Genomic DNA, 17,578 nt, shown 5'->3' with positions numbered 1-17,578 from the left:
CCCAACAGCAGTTTTTCAAGGGATATCTGAAATGGTGACCCGTTTAATTTGGGCAGGCAGGCCTGCATCAAATTGCGTGCTCTTACGCTACCTTACTCATGCGGGGTTTTAAAGTCCCGGATTTTCTTTTGTATTTCTAATGTGCACAAGCGCAATATGCGCACTATTGGTATCATCCAGTCCCTTATCTCACTCATGTGGCCATTGAGGAAGGAGATGCGCTTCCAATACCATTAAATGCTGTTATAATACATCGTAGACCCCCCACTGCATAGTCGTGATATAAATACTATTGATACAGCTAATAATGCCTGTTATCAGCGTTACAGCCAATTCTTACTGAATCTCGAAACACGCACATGGTATCTAAACTCTATACCAAACTGCAAGAGGACACAGCTGACACCACACATAAGGCTTTAAGGAAATGGAGTGTGGTGCTAGACGACCCACTTACAGAGGAGCAATGGGCTGTATCCTGCTCACTAACTGGTATGTTAACACCTAATGGAAATCTAGGCATGGTGCACTATAAGTATCTACATCAAACATACCATACTCCAGCGAGGCTTTATAAATATGGTATGCGTACAGATGCGAAGTGTCAAAGCTGTACAGCTGATGGGGCAGATTTCATACATCTAGCGTGGTACTGTACACCAGTAAATGACTATTGGGGAAAAACTGTATAAGTGCTGGGAGATTTGCTGGATTTTAAACTCTTGTGCAATAATCTTACTTGTTTGTTGGGCCTTGTTCCAGGTGTGCGTGCCACCAAACGCAAATTTTGCACCATAGCTCTACTTCTAGCTAAAAGCAGAATATCGCTATGCTGGGGTAGTAGAGAGACTCCAAAAATCAAACAATGGATTCAGGATACGACATACTGTAAAGAAGCTCTGAAAACATATGAGGAGGAGTTACCCGCTGGTTCCAAGCCCAGAGACTACTGGAAATACTTTAAAATCTACACGTACCAAGTTGACTAAATGTGCATAATAGCTATACTATGTCAGGGGTTATAATTCGATGACATTGTTAAAATGCAATATACTGGATGTTGTTTTACTATGGTCTGCATATTGTTCACATGTTCGACATTGTATGGCTATAAAAATACCAATAAAAAAAGGCAGTCATTTACAATGCAATTAGCTTAAAATTTCGCAAAGAAGACAGATTGCATTGCAAATGATAGTTTTGTTACTGGGGGCTGATTTTGCAGCACCGCCGCAAAACCTGTCCATAGTTACAAAGCCAGCCTCCCACCCCTCCAGCCTCCCACCCCTCCAGCCTCTCATCCCATGCCTGGTATGGCCAGTATGACCTTGGTGCCAGGGCCTATTTGTTTTTGCAGCCTGACCCTAGATAGGGTCCGATATGGGCCCTGGTTCATTGTAGATGCATTGCAATGGTTTTAATAAATCACGCTATTAACTGATATTTAACCGTTATAATTATTTTTCTTTACAATCGTAGACAAGGTCATCAACTTCCGATGTGTTTGTTCTTTGCGATTTTCTTGAGACTGAGCTGTGTATCTTCTCGCTCGCTGCCCAACGCCATCTCTCGTGCTGTATGAAGCCACGAGTCTGAACAAGCTCTGGGAAAAAAAGATCCCATATTACAGGAGCTGGTAAAGAATAAGGGTGATGGGAAGTCACGTGTATGCTCAATTGCCTAGTGGAACATCAGGGAAGTGAGTGACAGGAGCACATGCGGATCGTATTCCACTACGTATGAGTCAGAGGGGAATGTGAGCGGCTTAAAATATTAGGCAGAGATTTGGAGGAAATAAGGTGTATGAAATGTCTGAATAAAAATGTGCACCTGGGAATTTGAAAAGATAGAAGACTTGAGTGAATTACAAGTGGAAAAGCTATAGATAATCTGATATCCGTATAGACAGTGCTTGCGTTCCAGAACGAAGTTACTCTGTCAAATATCAAACAAGAAACTAGTGCATCATTGATTATCTTATATTGATTTCAAAATTAGACTACACATGCGATGTGCTTGTTTGCCTACAACGTGCATTTGAGAAGGAAATCATGCACAGTAAAAGTAACAGATTGAGGGTGGTGATCGGTTATGTTTGAAAGATTGTAACATTACATTGATATATGTTCGTGATAACAAAGCAATTAATTCCCCAAGCATGTCAAAAATAAAATATCTTCATATAGTTAGCTCTTAAGTGTCTTCCTCCCGTGAGCTGTGCTTTCACTTCATAGACTGCATTATTTATTTTGGCCAGCGAGAGAAGCTGTTTGTCAAGAAGTAGGAGAAAGCGTAACGCAAAGAGCAGTGGTTGCTTTAAAGGACTACACACACGACTCTGGAGACAGAAAGAAAACATTACTATCAGGTAAAACGAAACAAGACCTTTACAGGACAGCACACGAAGAATATCACCTTGCTTTCCAAAAAACAAACTAACAAGGCAAGCACACAGTAAACCGTAGACAAAGCCTGGCATCTTGTTTCACATAGATATATCATTTTGTTTGTTTTAATAATGAGTCTTGATTCACCATTTTAAAAATCTGTTTCTCTCTTGCAGATAGACTATCACTTTTAGTAGATGAATAAACAGCAGAGTGCCTTATAAACGGCAAGGGCATTTCAATGACGCTGATATTCTAAGGAAACAAAGTTTAATTTTCAATAACCACGCTTGGTGAATCAATAGACATTGCAGTGCTGACGTCTGATATACACTTCAAGCCTTGCTTTTTGCACAGGGTCAGAAATATAATACAAGCATTAGGCGAGCGGCCGCGAAAGTGCAGCAGCCAAAGTGAAAATGATCAAGATTGCGCACTGTTGCCGTCCCTTCTAGCGTGCGAAAGTCAAAGCAGATGAAGAGTCATGTCTGGCAAGTGGTGTGCGATGTGCGCGCACCATGACGAGAGAGGAAAGCCAGATGGTGCCTCTGCTCATCATGGTGCGTGTAACCGCATGCTCTATGCCACCCAAAAAACTGTGGTCGGCTTTTTAAAGCCCACTCACTAAATGTCTCGCCAGAGCACCACATGCGCTGGCTCAGGCGAGTCCTAAAAAGCAAATGGAGAGGAAAACTATTGTAAGCAATAGAAACAAGTGTACTCCGTAGATGGAACACTCTAAATGAAGCTACAAAAAAAATTAAACTGGGAATTCTCTGAAAAATAGGTGTGATCGTTCTCACACAGGCAGGGAAAAACAGACTCGGCCCTAGGAGGCAAAGGCCTGTACAATGCACCATGGGGAGTGGGAGGAAGCTCCTAGAGCCTTTTAGACAGTAGTCTATTTTGACGGCTTTTCAATATAGGTCTATTAGGAAGTACTTTTCCATAAATGTTCGACAAGTGCTCAGCATTTTAAGCTGCTACAATGAAGTCTTGAAATAAGACTTCCTGGAGATTGGTAGTTTACATTTTGGAAACTGCTTGCCTTGGGTAAGCTACTAAAAGCTGCTTCTCATCACATGAACATATGGCCAAGTTGATAACTTTATGTATACAATTATTGATAAATACCTGGAGGTCAAGTGTTGCAAGGTCTATTTATGCAGCAGGGAACTACTCTTAAGATTTTGGAGTTCAATGCAACATGTATTAGGCAGAACTGATAGTCTTGTTCCTGTTGATGCATAGATATGCGCTGGCAGTCTGACTGAAGCGTGCTGCTAGAATTAATCATTCCAAAGGCTTTTAGTGAGATCTCAAAATGTTCTTCCTTTCTTTCTCTTCGGCAATACTCCTTTCAGATCATCACCTGCACTTCCATTTTGGCGATCACTGCAAAGTCTCAGCAGTGTATGACTGATTTATATTTTTCTGCTAAGCCCAGTGAGGTTGAGACATGGCAGTCACCAGAGAGACATTGTGGGAAAAGCCATATGAGGACAAAGCATTGACATGAGCCAAGGCACATATTACCAGACGAGAGACAAGCATACCCTTGTTCTCCCACACAAAAATCCTGGCGTTCATCCTAGATTTATGAGAAGGTATGCCAAAATCGTCTGAGACCTACTCTGGTAAGAGGTTGTTCCTTCAAAAGCAGTCTTGGATAATGCTGCCGCTATAGTATTGGCAGAGATACCACTGAGATCTTTCCCACCACTACTCTCTGAAGGTACTCAAAACAAATGCTGGAGAGTCTGCTAATGCATTTTTAAAAGTGAAACTAGAATCGAACCAGGTGAAGGATCATCTGAAAACGTAGTTTAATTTTTTATTAAAGTCCGGTGGTGCAGTCTCCGTGGTCACCTCAAGGACTCACGAGGCCATCTGCATCAGGGATCTTGCACAATTACTGTACTATTTCAAAAATACCCAGTAATAGCCTTGGGGAGGTCAAATATTCAATTTGTTTTGTGACAGTCTCTCAGCAACCCAAGCCCCTAACTTAATACGTCAAGTCAGTTGACTTGACAGATGGTAACCTACACAGATACCTTGTACACTGGGGCGAGAACGATCTCAATGAAAACTTCAATGCTGTGTCCCTTTTTGGTCTTCCAGATATGCTTGGCGAAGTCACCAGCGTTTGGGAAGGCCAATCCAGTGCACAGTTTTGTTGGGCTGTAGCAGTCGAAGGGCAAGAAATTTCCAGTGAAGGGGTAGAAGCAAGCCCTTAATTTGAAGCCTCCTTTCTGGGGAAATGCAGAATACTTTTTTTGAGTGCTTTTTCTCAGACAGTGAGAAAAAAACTGCAGTCATCAGAGGGTGTGGGGGGGGGGGGAGAACTGACATCACGTACACTTTCCGATTTGATTCTGGATGTCCTTGTCGTATCCATCACAGATACCGGCCGCTGTCATGAGGTACGCAAAGGCCCATTTATGTTTTGTTGACCCTTTGCATCCCTTTGAAGGGGCACACTGTTGATAGTGCAGGTATAAGATAGATTTTTGATGGGTGTGTCTTGGCATTTGGCACACGATTTCAGGAGCAACTCAAAAATTGTGGGGGCAGCATAAAAGACAACACCCCAACAGCTCCACTCCTAATTCTTTGCTTCTGGGGCCATTATAGTTGCGGTGGATTTCTACTACTGCTTTATGCTAGCTCTCTACTGGGCAACGTCTTTGGAGCTTGGTGATTATCTGCCACGCAGACCTGGACAGTGGTTGTGCGAGCCAGTCTCATCCCTGGTTGTTGTTTCCATGTGACAGTATTTGAAGCACAGTTTACACATTGGTAAGTAGCTCTTTGTGACTAAGTACATGTTCAGTCTTTTGGATCTAGTAAGCTATTTACCGATGTGTCAGATTGCTAAATACTGAAAACCCTGAAACTCTGCACAGTTAAACCTACCCCAGAATTTTGACGCTACTGCTGTACACAACTCGATTGAGTAGTAATCACTGAAAGAAAGCACCCAAGAGACATGCATCTTCACAGGAGAAAAGGGTGACCAAGAACGAGCAAAATGTCCAACTAACTAGAACGTCCCTGAAACCTATGGGCTTTTCAGTGAATTTCAATGGTTTTTTTAAAAGCTAATTCCTAACTATAACGTCCCTGAAACCTAGGGTTTATTCAGTAAATTTCAAAAGGTTTTTTAAATGCTAATTTCCAACTATAACGTCTGTAAAACCCATGGTTTTTTAAGTGAATTTCAAAGGTTTTATAAATGCCAATTTCTAACTACTATGTCCCTGAAACCTATATTGTTTTTAAGGATAAATTAAAAAGATGTGCATACTTTTTGTAGTGAAAAACTAACAGTCTGATAGAAGTTATAACTGAATGTTTAAAACTTAATTAGCAGTAATAAACATAAGAGTGGAAAAAGTGTGACGCAGCAGCTATGATACCAGACTTTGAACAACAGCGTTCACAGTTAGATTCCCAGCTCCAGCAGCACATTAGCCCACCACTGTCAGCAACACCTTGCTTAATCTTCCAGACGCCCCCGAGCGCAGGCACAGCTTTCCGGGGGTAGCTGTACGCTTTACAAATGCTGGTATTTTTTTTAATTTAAAACCACAGTGATGAGAAATATTAGCACAAATATTTATTCTTCTATTTGACTATATATTTTTTTAATGTCTTCTATTTAGAATTATGGCAATTAATAGATGTTCTTAGTCATGAGAATCCAAATGACAGTGTGCCGGGTACAGTTTAAGCTCTCCAACGTATCGTCCTTAGGATCGAAATCGAAACCTTTACCGCTTCACATTTTGTAACTTTTCCCAACACATGTACAAGTTAAACAGTTAAAACGTGTGAACTGTAAAACGTGATATCTAAATGGGTGGAGCCGGATCTTACTTCCATAGACTACTCAATAACCAAAAAGTATATAAACCACACCAGTTGTCAAGATTAGTTTTGTTTTTGCGAGTTATTTACCCGTGTCCATTTTATGATGCAAGTTCCCTTTTCTAGCGTTGGATTCTACTTTTGCTACAACAAAACATATTACGGAGTTGTAAGTTGTTTGATTATGGCATAGTATATATTTATAATACGTAGCTATTTGTGCATATTTAAACATTTGTATTTAGAAAAAAGCGCTATTGGTTGTTTTTGCTGTTTTTCTGTAACATCAGCAGCTTGTTTTCAGAAACAGACCGACTACAGCAAACATTGCTCCTTTGAGCTCATATACTGTGACTATGTATACTATAATATTGACATTGTACATGATTTCAGAGGTGTTGGTGACCCGTCGGCAAAAAGACTAAAGATTTATACGTAACGTCACCAGCTTCTGGTTGTTACTGTGTTTCCCCCCTTCAGATCATATTCTGTCAGTATGTATATTATAATATTAACAGTGATGGTGATCCCAGAGGAGTTCATGCCCAGTCGGCGTGAAGAATAAAGATTTATATGCAACGTCAGCGCCTTCTGTTATCGATTTCCCCCTTGGGATTATATAGTGTGAATATGTACATTATAATATTCAGTCAGGATCTCAGAGGAGTTTATGTCGCCACGAAGATGAAACATTTCGAAGTCCCAGAGAAAAGAACCTTTGAACATCTTCACAGCAGGAAAGTATTTAGTTATTGATCTTGTTTTGTATTCACAACTTTATTTTCCTTTTCGTGTAACAGTGACACTTTCATATTGTAATAGAGTGTCTTGTTGTCACACAAGAGGAATTGGAGATTTGTCGGCGCCAGGACTAAACCATCTGAAACACAGCTTACTGACCTTTATAACTTACTTGATCAGATATTTTTACAGTGAGAATATTCTTCGCATTGCAGTCTAAAAAAATACTCTTAGTGACTACCTGTGATAAATTTCTCTCAGTTACAGGTTCCTATTCACCTTCTCCCTATAGAATATATAGGACCAGTAGTGTATATTATTATACTACCCTATATATTCTTAAACTAGTAAATGATTTGTTAGCGGAGCAGTGAGCCACCTCTAAGCACTACGACAGAACGTTCCCGAATTCTACAGAATAGAAATTGTAAAAAAGGATAAAGCATACATTTCTATGTTATAAAGTCATTAGAGTTTAATAGTTTTTACTTGTTATTGTTCTTTTGACCTCAGATGTAGTGCGGGACTGTTTTTTGTAGCACTTCTTTTCTACTTTATCTAAAAGTAACTCATGCCCTCTTTTATCATCAAGAATATGGGGCAAAACTTTTACAAACTATATCAGATAAAGAGGGAAGGTGTGGCCACGCTTAAGTGATATTTTATGAATTGCGTTTTTATTTGTCACCCCTTTGATATATACAGCGTCAGTTTCCGAAGAAAGTTTATTTGTAATCGCTAAATAAAAAATGTTTCAAACCTAGAATGAAATTAGAACTATATAGTGCTCCTGGTTACTATCCCACCCGCAAACTTAATAAAAAGAAGACCGCAACACTTATTTTTCCGCCTGATTTGTACACCCCATGCCAATTACATAAATGGCCCTTAAAATATTTAAAAAACAATGTTCACCTTCACAAACCCTGTCCACCACCTTGTGACCACTGTACAGAGTTAATAGTGTTCCTACCCTCCCCTACTTTGTTTCCCCGTACTTCTTTGAAATGCGTCACAAAATGGCCAATAGTGAACCCAATAAGGACCAAACTTCTACTCAGAACACTTAGGTCAATAAAATGTCCATGGTGTTCCACAGAGGGAGAGGGAATCGCTCCAAACACTTCGACTTTTAATGGTTTACAGCCAATCAACATTAAGCTTGGGAAGGTCCTCCTTGGAACACGTCAGCCAATAAGATGTCCTTGCTACTCCACGAAGGGGGAGGGAATGGCTGGCAACACTTAATTGTTCACAGCCAATGAACATTGAGCTCTTTAATGGAACACCTCGGTCAATTAAACGTTAATTTTGTTCTACGCACAGGAACAGAACACGCCCTTCCACATATTAAATTTTGTCTAACAAAGCGACACTGTCCGTGATAAAAGTGAACACCGCATTATAAGTAAACATTACTGTGCATTATATTAAAGGAAAGCTGTAATACGGCGCATTGTTATTTTCCCCGATATGATTTTCACAGCATAGTGAAAATTACCGCAATAGCATTGTTTTCCAGACGGGATTTCCAGAGCCTACGCAACATTCAAACTGCCTGCCTCTACACCGTACAGACTGCTTAAACTAAGACCAGTGTTCTTACTATACCCTCTTACACAATCTCCTTTCTCTCCCCTCCTCCCGCCACCCCACCCCCCAACTCCTTTCAACTGAGTCACAGAACTACAGACCCGATGGCTTGCAGACCGAGAGACGCCAGCTGACGGACTGAATCACAAAATGGTTGGCAACACTTCCTAGTTTCAACTGTTCACAGCCAATCAGCCGCAAGCTCGTGCTTGTAACCCCTCAGCCAGTCAGATGTCAGAATTCTCAAATATTGATATTTGTAAAATTTGATATTTCTCTAAAACTACTGAATGGATTAACACTATTTAAACAAAAGCGTGCTTTCTGGACCAAAACCTTTCTCCCTGTCAAATTTGGCGTAATTCCGTTTAGCAGTATGACCTGTAGCCTTGTCTAAAGTTTCCTATGTAAAATGCATTGAGAACACATTTTGGGACCCCCCTTTTTTCTCAGCACCCCCATGACCAATCACCGCAAACTTTCAAAATGGAAGATGATCAAAAAAGAAACTTTTGGGAAATTTTCGTAAAGGTTTGTCAAACGTCACCAAAGTTAGAAGCACATGAAAAAATGCTTTTCCTATGGAAACGTGGTTCTAACTATAACTACCTACTGGCGACGGCCAGTAGATAATATAAAAATATATACATTTATATATTATACATACACAAATTTTTTTCACTGAAGAAAACCAAAGGTTACAAAGACGTTATAGTAAGGAAATAGAATTTTGAAAAAGTTGAAAATTCAGTGAAAAGAAACAGAGGTTACGGGGACATTATAGTTAGGCGGACATTTCACTCGTACAAAACCAGAGAAATTCAGCAGTTATAGTTAGCCAAGCTAATTATAACTCGCACCCCGCAATGTACTGCTTATGACCTTGCATTTCACTCAAGACTTGGTCAGTGACTTCACTGATGTCATCCAGTGACTGAGTGTTTTTAAAATGTTGATGTGTTAAATATATGGTACAGGATGGCTCAGCACACACCTATGGTCAGGAGATACAACAAGGACTACAGTGAAATATCCTGATTAATGAATAAGAAACAATCTCCCAAATGAATCCAAAGAGTCTTCAGAATACTTGAAAAAGCATACTTTTATTCTTTTATATTGTTTTTCTCCACTTTTGTTTTAAAAACAATACAAAATTCATAGCCCTCATTTTTGGAGGAAGTGGCTATAGGGTTATTTATAAGGTCTTTTTTGGCTGTAATGTTAAACAGATCTCCTATTAACTCCTCCCTGTTATCAAAATCCATAGTGAATATTTAAAAAGGCCCGAGTTACTGAACTGTGCTAGGAGGCCCACAATTAAGCAAGACACGAGACAGAAGGCGTCTCGCTTAATTGTGGGCCTCCTAGCACAGGATATTTCACTGTAGTTCTTGTTACTGTATCTCTTGACCATAGGTGTGTGTTGAGCCATCCTGTACCTTGTGTTTTTGGTTGTCCAAAACTGTGGGGATATAGGATGGTCATGTTCCCAGCTCTTTGCACCACTATCCTTGCCAAAACTACTCAACACTAAACTGACGGATGCAGGCTCTGAGTGCCCTGACCTTCTGTCTCGTGTCTTGCTAGTGTTAAATATATAACAAGGTGTATTGATGACTAAATGGCTGTACGAGTGCCTGTATGGATGATTCAGTGGGTGCGTGATTGTATAAGTGAGTCATTAAGTGTCTCAGTAAATGTGTGAGTGACTAGGATTTGAGACTGTCAGATGGCATCTAAGTGGGTACCTTGATGGGTGATTGACTGGGTGTCAGAGTACCTGAAGGGTGCATGGATGAGTGAGTGTGCGAGTCAGTGGCTCTATGGGTGAGTCAGTGGCTGTATGGGTAAGTGTGTGTGTATGGGTGTCAGTCGTATATGGGTGAGTAACTGGATATGTAAAATGCAGTATAGGTGAGTATATGAGTGACTGTAATAATGGCTGTGGGTTAGTGTGCGCGTTAGGGGATGTATGGGCAAGAGAGTACATGTTAGTACCTGCATGCATAAGGGACTGAGTTGTATAACTGTAAAGGTGAGTAAATGGCTGTGTGAGTGACTCTAGGCGAGTGAGTAGGTGTACAAGTAGCTCAATGAGTGACTGACAGTGTGAGTGGGTGTATGAGTGGATATATCAGTTGCTGTATTAGCGAGGAAGTTGGTGTATGAGTGGCTGTAAGGGTGACTGAGTGGATGTGTGTGTGGACCTAAGAATCAGTGAGTTAGTGGATAAGTACTCCTGTGTGTGGGTCAATGGTTTCGAGAATGGTAGTGTGGGTGTATGAATGGTAACATGGGGGTGGGGGTGAGTGTCAGATTCTGTGGATGATGTCATTTTAGATGTCAGTGATGTCACTGACCAAGGTATGAGTGTTGCAATATGTGAGGTCATAAGCAGTGCATTGCGTGGGCGCAAATTAGTTAGCTCAGCTAACCATAGCTGCTGAATTTCTCTGGTTTTGTACAAGTGAAATATCAGCTCAACTATAATGTGCCGGTTACCTTTGCTTTTTACACAGACTGTTTTTAAAAAAAATATATTTCTTCACTAGAACATCCACGTAACCAAGGAGTTTATTGAATTTAAGTTTTAAAATTGTATTTTCTATCTAAAATGGCACTATGAGAGGTGGTTTTATAAGCTTGTATTTTATTCAGTGGATTAATAAGCATTTACTTTTTACAATGTTGCGATTCCTGTGGCGATGTCGCGAAAGCAGATATTCAATGCCCACCAACACACCCAAAAATATGTAACAAAATCCATTCTGAACATCCTACACATTACTACATACATACTTCTTTAAAAACATGTTTAAACTCATTTTTGTACATAGTTTCTTTAAAAACCATCTTGCAGACCTATTTTCTGTTTTTGCGGTTATTCCGGACGTCACAATGACGTATTTAACTAGAACGTCGTGCTAAGGTGAAAACACATATACACACTTAATGTATTTCACACAATAGGGATTTATTACTGTACACTTGAAGCACGTTTTTCTAGAACCACAATCACTAAAACGGATTTTCCATTTTTGCAGTGAGACCGGAGATTGCGATGTTGGTCGTCACGAACCCCGGATCAAAATTGCGTTGACTTTGCAGATTATGAACCCTTACTTGTATTAGGTTTTTGTTGTATTGTTGTATTGTCACATGTCATGAACAAAATGCATTATACATCGACATTATTGAATCCGTGTCACATGTGAGCACCAAGCTCTTTCAGTGAAAACACTAATCTTTTTTAATGTTGCCAGGTTTTTCATTTTAACTGCTTATTTCTGAAACTGCATGCTTGATTATACATTATTATTTCTAGGACTGGTGGACCTCAGTTTTATTTACCTGGATGTGGAACAACATCATGAGAGCAGCAACCAACCCTCCCACAATTCAGGAGGAAATCTAAAATTTACTCTTCAAGACATTATCTCAGACAGGCTGCCTTCACACCTGTTCTGCTAGATCTGCCTCCTCCATCTGCCCCCTCTTCTCCATGTATCCCGACAGGCTTACACCCCATTTACAGCGCTCTGCTGCCAGCCAGGGGCACGCTTCAGAAATAAGAGCAAACACATGCCTCTACTGTGGAGTGTCCTCAATGGACCATTGCGTTTGACCTACATCTTCTAATAGGCAAATATCTAATGCAAATGCATCCCATGTCTCTGGCTGTGGTGTAGCCGCTCTATTCTAGAGTGCATATACTCGAACGTGGAACCATGCCGGCATAGAAACATATATGAAATACAGACAGCACTTGTCAAGTGCACCGTTTACATTTGACTCCAGAGGCTAGTACTATTTACTGCCCATGGCTTGTCGCTTCAGGTTATACATACACAGACCTCCCGCAGAGTTCAGATATTTATACTATGTCCGTCAACTGCAGTCCATAAGTCAAACTGTGTATTCACAAAATTAACCGTCTGAGGCATGTTTTTTTGCGAATTTTCCAAAATGAATATTATATCTATGAAACTGTACTTGCAGATTCCACACATAGCCAGAGACATTTTGAGTCCATAAATGTCAAATAGATATCTCTGTACAGGTAAACGTTATAAACTCAACAGGATGGCAAAAAAACAATGAGCAAGTTCATGGCTGTTGCACTGAGTTTTTCACTCAAGATCAGGAAAATTAAAGGTTATAGAAACAACGTTGCAGATTTCAAAGTTTAACACTAGATGTCAGAACATGCACAGCACACAAATCTTAAAACCGACGTTCAAAAGAGCTTAAAGCACACACACAGGGGGTTGTTAAAGTAACTACCTTCACAGAAAAAGAAAAAAATCCAAAGGCTTGCAGCTATTAAAACCAAGCGAAACAAAGGGAATTTGCTTTAAATAAATGAGCAAGATCAGGTAAGTAAGCAAACAATGCATCGGGGGAATCTGGAGCAGCCTGGTTGCCTGACCAGGTCCGAGAATTGCCTCCAAATTTAAAGTTTTCCACTGCTCACTCCAACAACTGACCAGCAACCTTGACTCCCACCAACAAACTTTCCTTCCCCCTGAGATTTCATGCACTGGGAGCAGTGAACTGGACAAAACATTTGCAGTAAAATGAACACTCGCATATGTCCAAACCTTGACGAGGGAGAAAGGTTGCCTGCTCAGTTTTACCCTGAGGCAACACATGGCCGAAGAAAAGCCTTTAACGGCCTAGTCTCAAAAAGCTTCAAAATCCATTACACAATGGCTCCCCCGCCACTGCGAAAACACCTCAAATCAATCTCAATCAAAACTTAAGCCACCTATGCCTGTACCGGTTTAAGGAGAGAACACAACCCTACAGAGCCTGCCTAAATGCTTCTTCTAGACAGAAGATAGAGACACATGGATTTGAATCAGACATTCAACTACCTTTGTTTCTCCGCTGCTGTCCGACTCCGACACCTGGTATGTGAGGTCAGTCTCCTCGAAGCCCGTAGCACTCATACGTTGGTCTGTGGTGGGGTCTGAACGAGGTGGAGAGTCTGGAGAATTCAGGCAAGTTTGGATTAGTGCTTTCCCAGTCTCACTGGTGATCATGGGCTGCAGCTTGCGTGTCGCAAACGTGTACACATGGCCCGTCTCACTGGCAACAAGCAGCAACACCTGAGTCCCTGTTAGAGTGGAGAGTTCGTAGGCCTGCAAGACAAAAAAGATGCATTGGAACATCATGGCCTCGAAAGCATTCACCTCAACTTACAAAATCCAACATTTAGACAAAAACCAGTGGTAAACCCAGAGAAGATTTGTAGCATAGTAATTTATCTTTAATTTCACAATGCAATTATCAACCATTAAATCAGCAGCAGGCAGTGCATTTCAAATCAATCAACAAGCATACGTTACTGACCACAGTAACCATAGACTATAGCCCCCTTTATCGGCCATCATTCATACACTGTTAACCCAGAACTACTGGCTACACTTTAGCACGTCCGTGGCCTTGGCCAAATTTTATTTAGTCTCCATCTCGGTCGAAAAAAAAGACAAATCACAGTTGTCCTGTGAGTGAGTAACTTGCACATAACCCTAAATCCCAACACCCCACCTGCAGTCTTATCGCCACAATTTCAGATGCATAGAATAATGCTAAAACCATGTGCCTATTTTATGTATACAGTTCAACAAGCAGAGAAGGGAAACCGAAGGATACCTAGGGACCAAGATTAGTATTAGAGCTTTAAGGAACTAGGGTCCCATAGCACACATGAAAAGCATAATTCTCCAAGTGCACAATAATAATGCATAGGATGAATTACATGAATAATTAGTTCATTTATATAAAAACTTAAATGTGTTTTTAGTGATATGTACCCTAACGGGTGCACCACAAGCATTGCACAAACATACAGGCAAAAGAACAAGTGTGTGACATCAACATTTGCATAGAATCAAAAGTCACTTCTTGTTAAAGGAAACACTACTGCACCCGAGAAAAATAATCGCAGAATCATGTGGGTCAGTGGACAAGGTTTCAATCCCCTAAACATATGGGATCATCATCAGGAGGATAATACAATGTTCGCTTGGTTATACAATTCAAAATACTAAATTAGAAAATACACATTGCAACCCAATAATAGATGAATTTCAGCTGCGTTCTAGTCTGCGGACCAAAGGAGGTGCCGGGGTTACTAATCAACTAGTGAAGAATGCACTTCTCAAATAGGAACTTCCCAGAAGGTACGATTATTCAATCAATCAATCAATTCCTGGTACTGAACCTTCTCAATAGAAGGACTTAATGGGCCCAAGAAACACCCTGGCAGTAAACAGTGGAACGGGCAAGGACCGATGACAGATATAAGGTCAAGGACATATGTACTCCATAACGTAAACTTAAGTCCAAATTAAAATACACGCACACAATGAGGAAATGTTGGTACTACAGGGACGCGTTGAGGAATTTAGTCGAACATGTCCAGAAATGCCCTTACTGTAACTACTCAACACTTGCATTTACTCCTTCACATCGATAACCTAGAAATGCCCGATGTCGATGGGCATCTCCAATGGATTCAAAAGGCAATGAGGTTGAGCAGGGACAGATATGGAAATTCACAATCCATGCTTGCCTCAAGTCAGATCAGTTCAAAATCTTTATTTGGTTCAAACAGGTTGACCATAAAAAGAGGTTAACCATAAAAGAGCACACAAAACATAAACAACTTAAAACCGCCTTAAAAATAGAACAAATCATATAAAAGAGAAGACAAACATTCTTTAAAAACATGTCTGAATGGATCCCTGTCCCACCGTGGTGTGAGCTAAAACACCTACTCCAACCGCACCCCACTGGTATAGAACAATGCAGCGACGTGAAGATATTCAATGGTGCACACAAGGATCATTAAAGAAATTTAAACCCTGCCTAAAGGTTACTGCAGAGGGCAGTTTCAAGTGATATTCCTTTGCCTCACTAGAAAACATCAAAGTAAAGGAAAGTTTAAATAATTCATATTGAGGAACTAGAGAGTGATACTCTAATGCAAAATCCTCCCCATGTATATCAGGCAATACAAAAACATAAGAGGATCTGACGGAGCACACACAAATCTGAAAGCCGCCTTATAGACCATAGCATTATTTGTTCTAAAGAAGGGGTTTCAAATAGTTTCTTCGTAGTAAATCATAAAAACTGCAAAACAGAATAAAGTGATGTGTTGTCTGCTTGGAAGTACCATCACATGGGCACAGAGTAATACCACTGCGCCGTTGCTTCATAAGGGAAGGCAACTAAGAAATGTATTCTAGCCAGACGTAGCCTGGTCAAAACAAAATCAATCATAGCATTTCTAAAGCACGCTACATACCCGTGAGGGTCTCAAGGCCCTGGGTGGTGGGTGGGGGGGGGGGGGGGAGATGGGGCCTGCTACTGATTGAAGAGCCAGGTCTCGAGAAGTCTTCTGAAGGCCAGCAGGTCCTGGGTATGTCGTAGGCTGGTAGGGAGGGCGTTCCAGGTCTTGGCGGCGAGGTAGGAGAATGATCTGCCGCCGCCGGTTTTCCGAATACGAGGGACAGTGGCGAGGGCGAGGTTGGCCGAGCGGAGGCTGCGGGTGGAGGTGTGGAAGCAGAGTCGTTCGTTGAGATATGTAGGTCCGGTGTTGTGTAGTGCTTTGTGTGCGTGGATGAGGAGTTTGAAGGTGATCCTCTTGTTGACGGGGAGCCAGTGTAGGCCTCTCCGGTGGGGTGTGATGTGGCTGTGTCGGGGGACATCGAGGATCAGACGTGCCGAGGCGTTCTGGATTTGTTGTAGTCGTCTCAGGAGCTTGGTTGTTGTTCCTGAGTAGAGGGCGTTCCCGTAGTCAAGTCTGCTGGTGATGAGGGCCTGGGTGACTGTTTTTCTCGTGTCGGCGGGATCCATTTGAAGATCCAGCAGAGCATTCGGAGGGTGTTGAAGCAGGACGCGGAGACGGCGTTGACTTGCTTGGTCATGGAGAGGGCGGAGTCGAAGATGAACCCCAGGTTGCGTGCGTGGTCGGTGGGTTCCAGGGCTGTGCCTAGCGATGTGGGCCACCAGGAGTCGTCCCAGGCTGATGGGGTGGGTCCGAGGATGAGGACCTCCGACTTGTCTGAGTTCAGCTTCAGTCTGTTGTCCTTCATCCAGTCAGCGACGGCCTTTATTCCTCTGTGGAGGTTGGCTTTGGCGGTCTTCGGTGAGGGATATGATCAGCTGGGTGTCGTCAGCGTAGGAGAGGATGTTGAGGTTATGTTGTCGTGCAACATGGGCGAGCGGTGCCATGTAGATATTGAACAGCGTCGGGCAGAGGGAGGATCCCTGTGGGACGCCGCAGATTATCTCGCTGGTTTTTGAGCGGAAGGGTGGGAGGCGTTGGGGGGGGGGGGGGGGGAGGTTGAGGCCATAGTTGGATGCGGCTGGAAACCATCCCCAGAAGGAACATATATGAAGCTTCTATTGGTTTCCTGGACTCTGAGGACCCTATTTCCAGACTCCCTCCCCCCCCTCCTCCTCCTCCTCCTCCTCCACCCCCCGTATTACAACATATCATAAAGGTCTTTGCATTGTTAATCTTTAGTTTCCTCCCATCCACGAAATCAAAGGTATCCCTCAATCTGTGTAGGCCGACAGCAGTACCACGTTGAAGGTATAGAGTAGCACAGAAACCAAATAGCTGGCAAAAATAGGCGCATCATCCTGGAGAGCCCCAAGGTGTCAGATTTCTCTCGATTTTAAATGGGTGAGTACATTCCCCCTTCGGGCCAAAACGTAACATAAAAGACATTCTTCTGTACAATGTGGAAAGATAGATAATATTGTTAGGTGCCTCATGTGAAAGTAGGGGGTGGCACAGGATTAAGTGATCCACCAGAGCAAAAGCACTGCAAAGGTCAGCAAAACACAAATATAAGATCCTGGCTCATTCTTAGTGTATTTCCTGACGGCTGTATGATGAAACGACGCATTCCATTGTAACATGCCTTTACCACACATGCGTTACAACGAGAATGCCTTTA

General features: G+C 41.8%; 1 protein-coding gene across 2 annotated transcripts in view; it reads right to left on the bottom strand.

Annotated features, from left to right (window-relative positions):
- Positions 1–17,578, bottom strand: part of SRF (serum response factor) — a 194,667-nt gene that overhangs the window by 165,959 nt on the left and 11,130 nt on the right. For both annotated transcript variants that reach the window (XM_078647274.1, XM_078647275.1), the window contains exon 2: positions 13,475–13,741. In XM_078647274.1, the coding sequence (XP_078503400.1) occupies positions 13,475–13,741 (267 nt within the window). The remainder of the gene's footprint in view (positions 1–13,474; positions 13,742–17,578) is intronic.

This window comes from Lissotriton helveticus, chromosome 6 (assembly GCF_964261635.1).
Source record: "Lissotriton helveticus chromosome 6, aLisHel1.1, whole genome shotgun sequence".
In the NCBI taxonomy this organism is placed as follows: Eukaryota; Metazoa; Chordata; class Amphibia; order Caudata; family Salamandridae; genus Lissotriton; species Lissotriton helveticus.
This window is presented reverse-complemented; position numbering and strand designations above follow the sequence as displayed.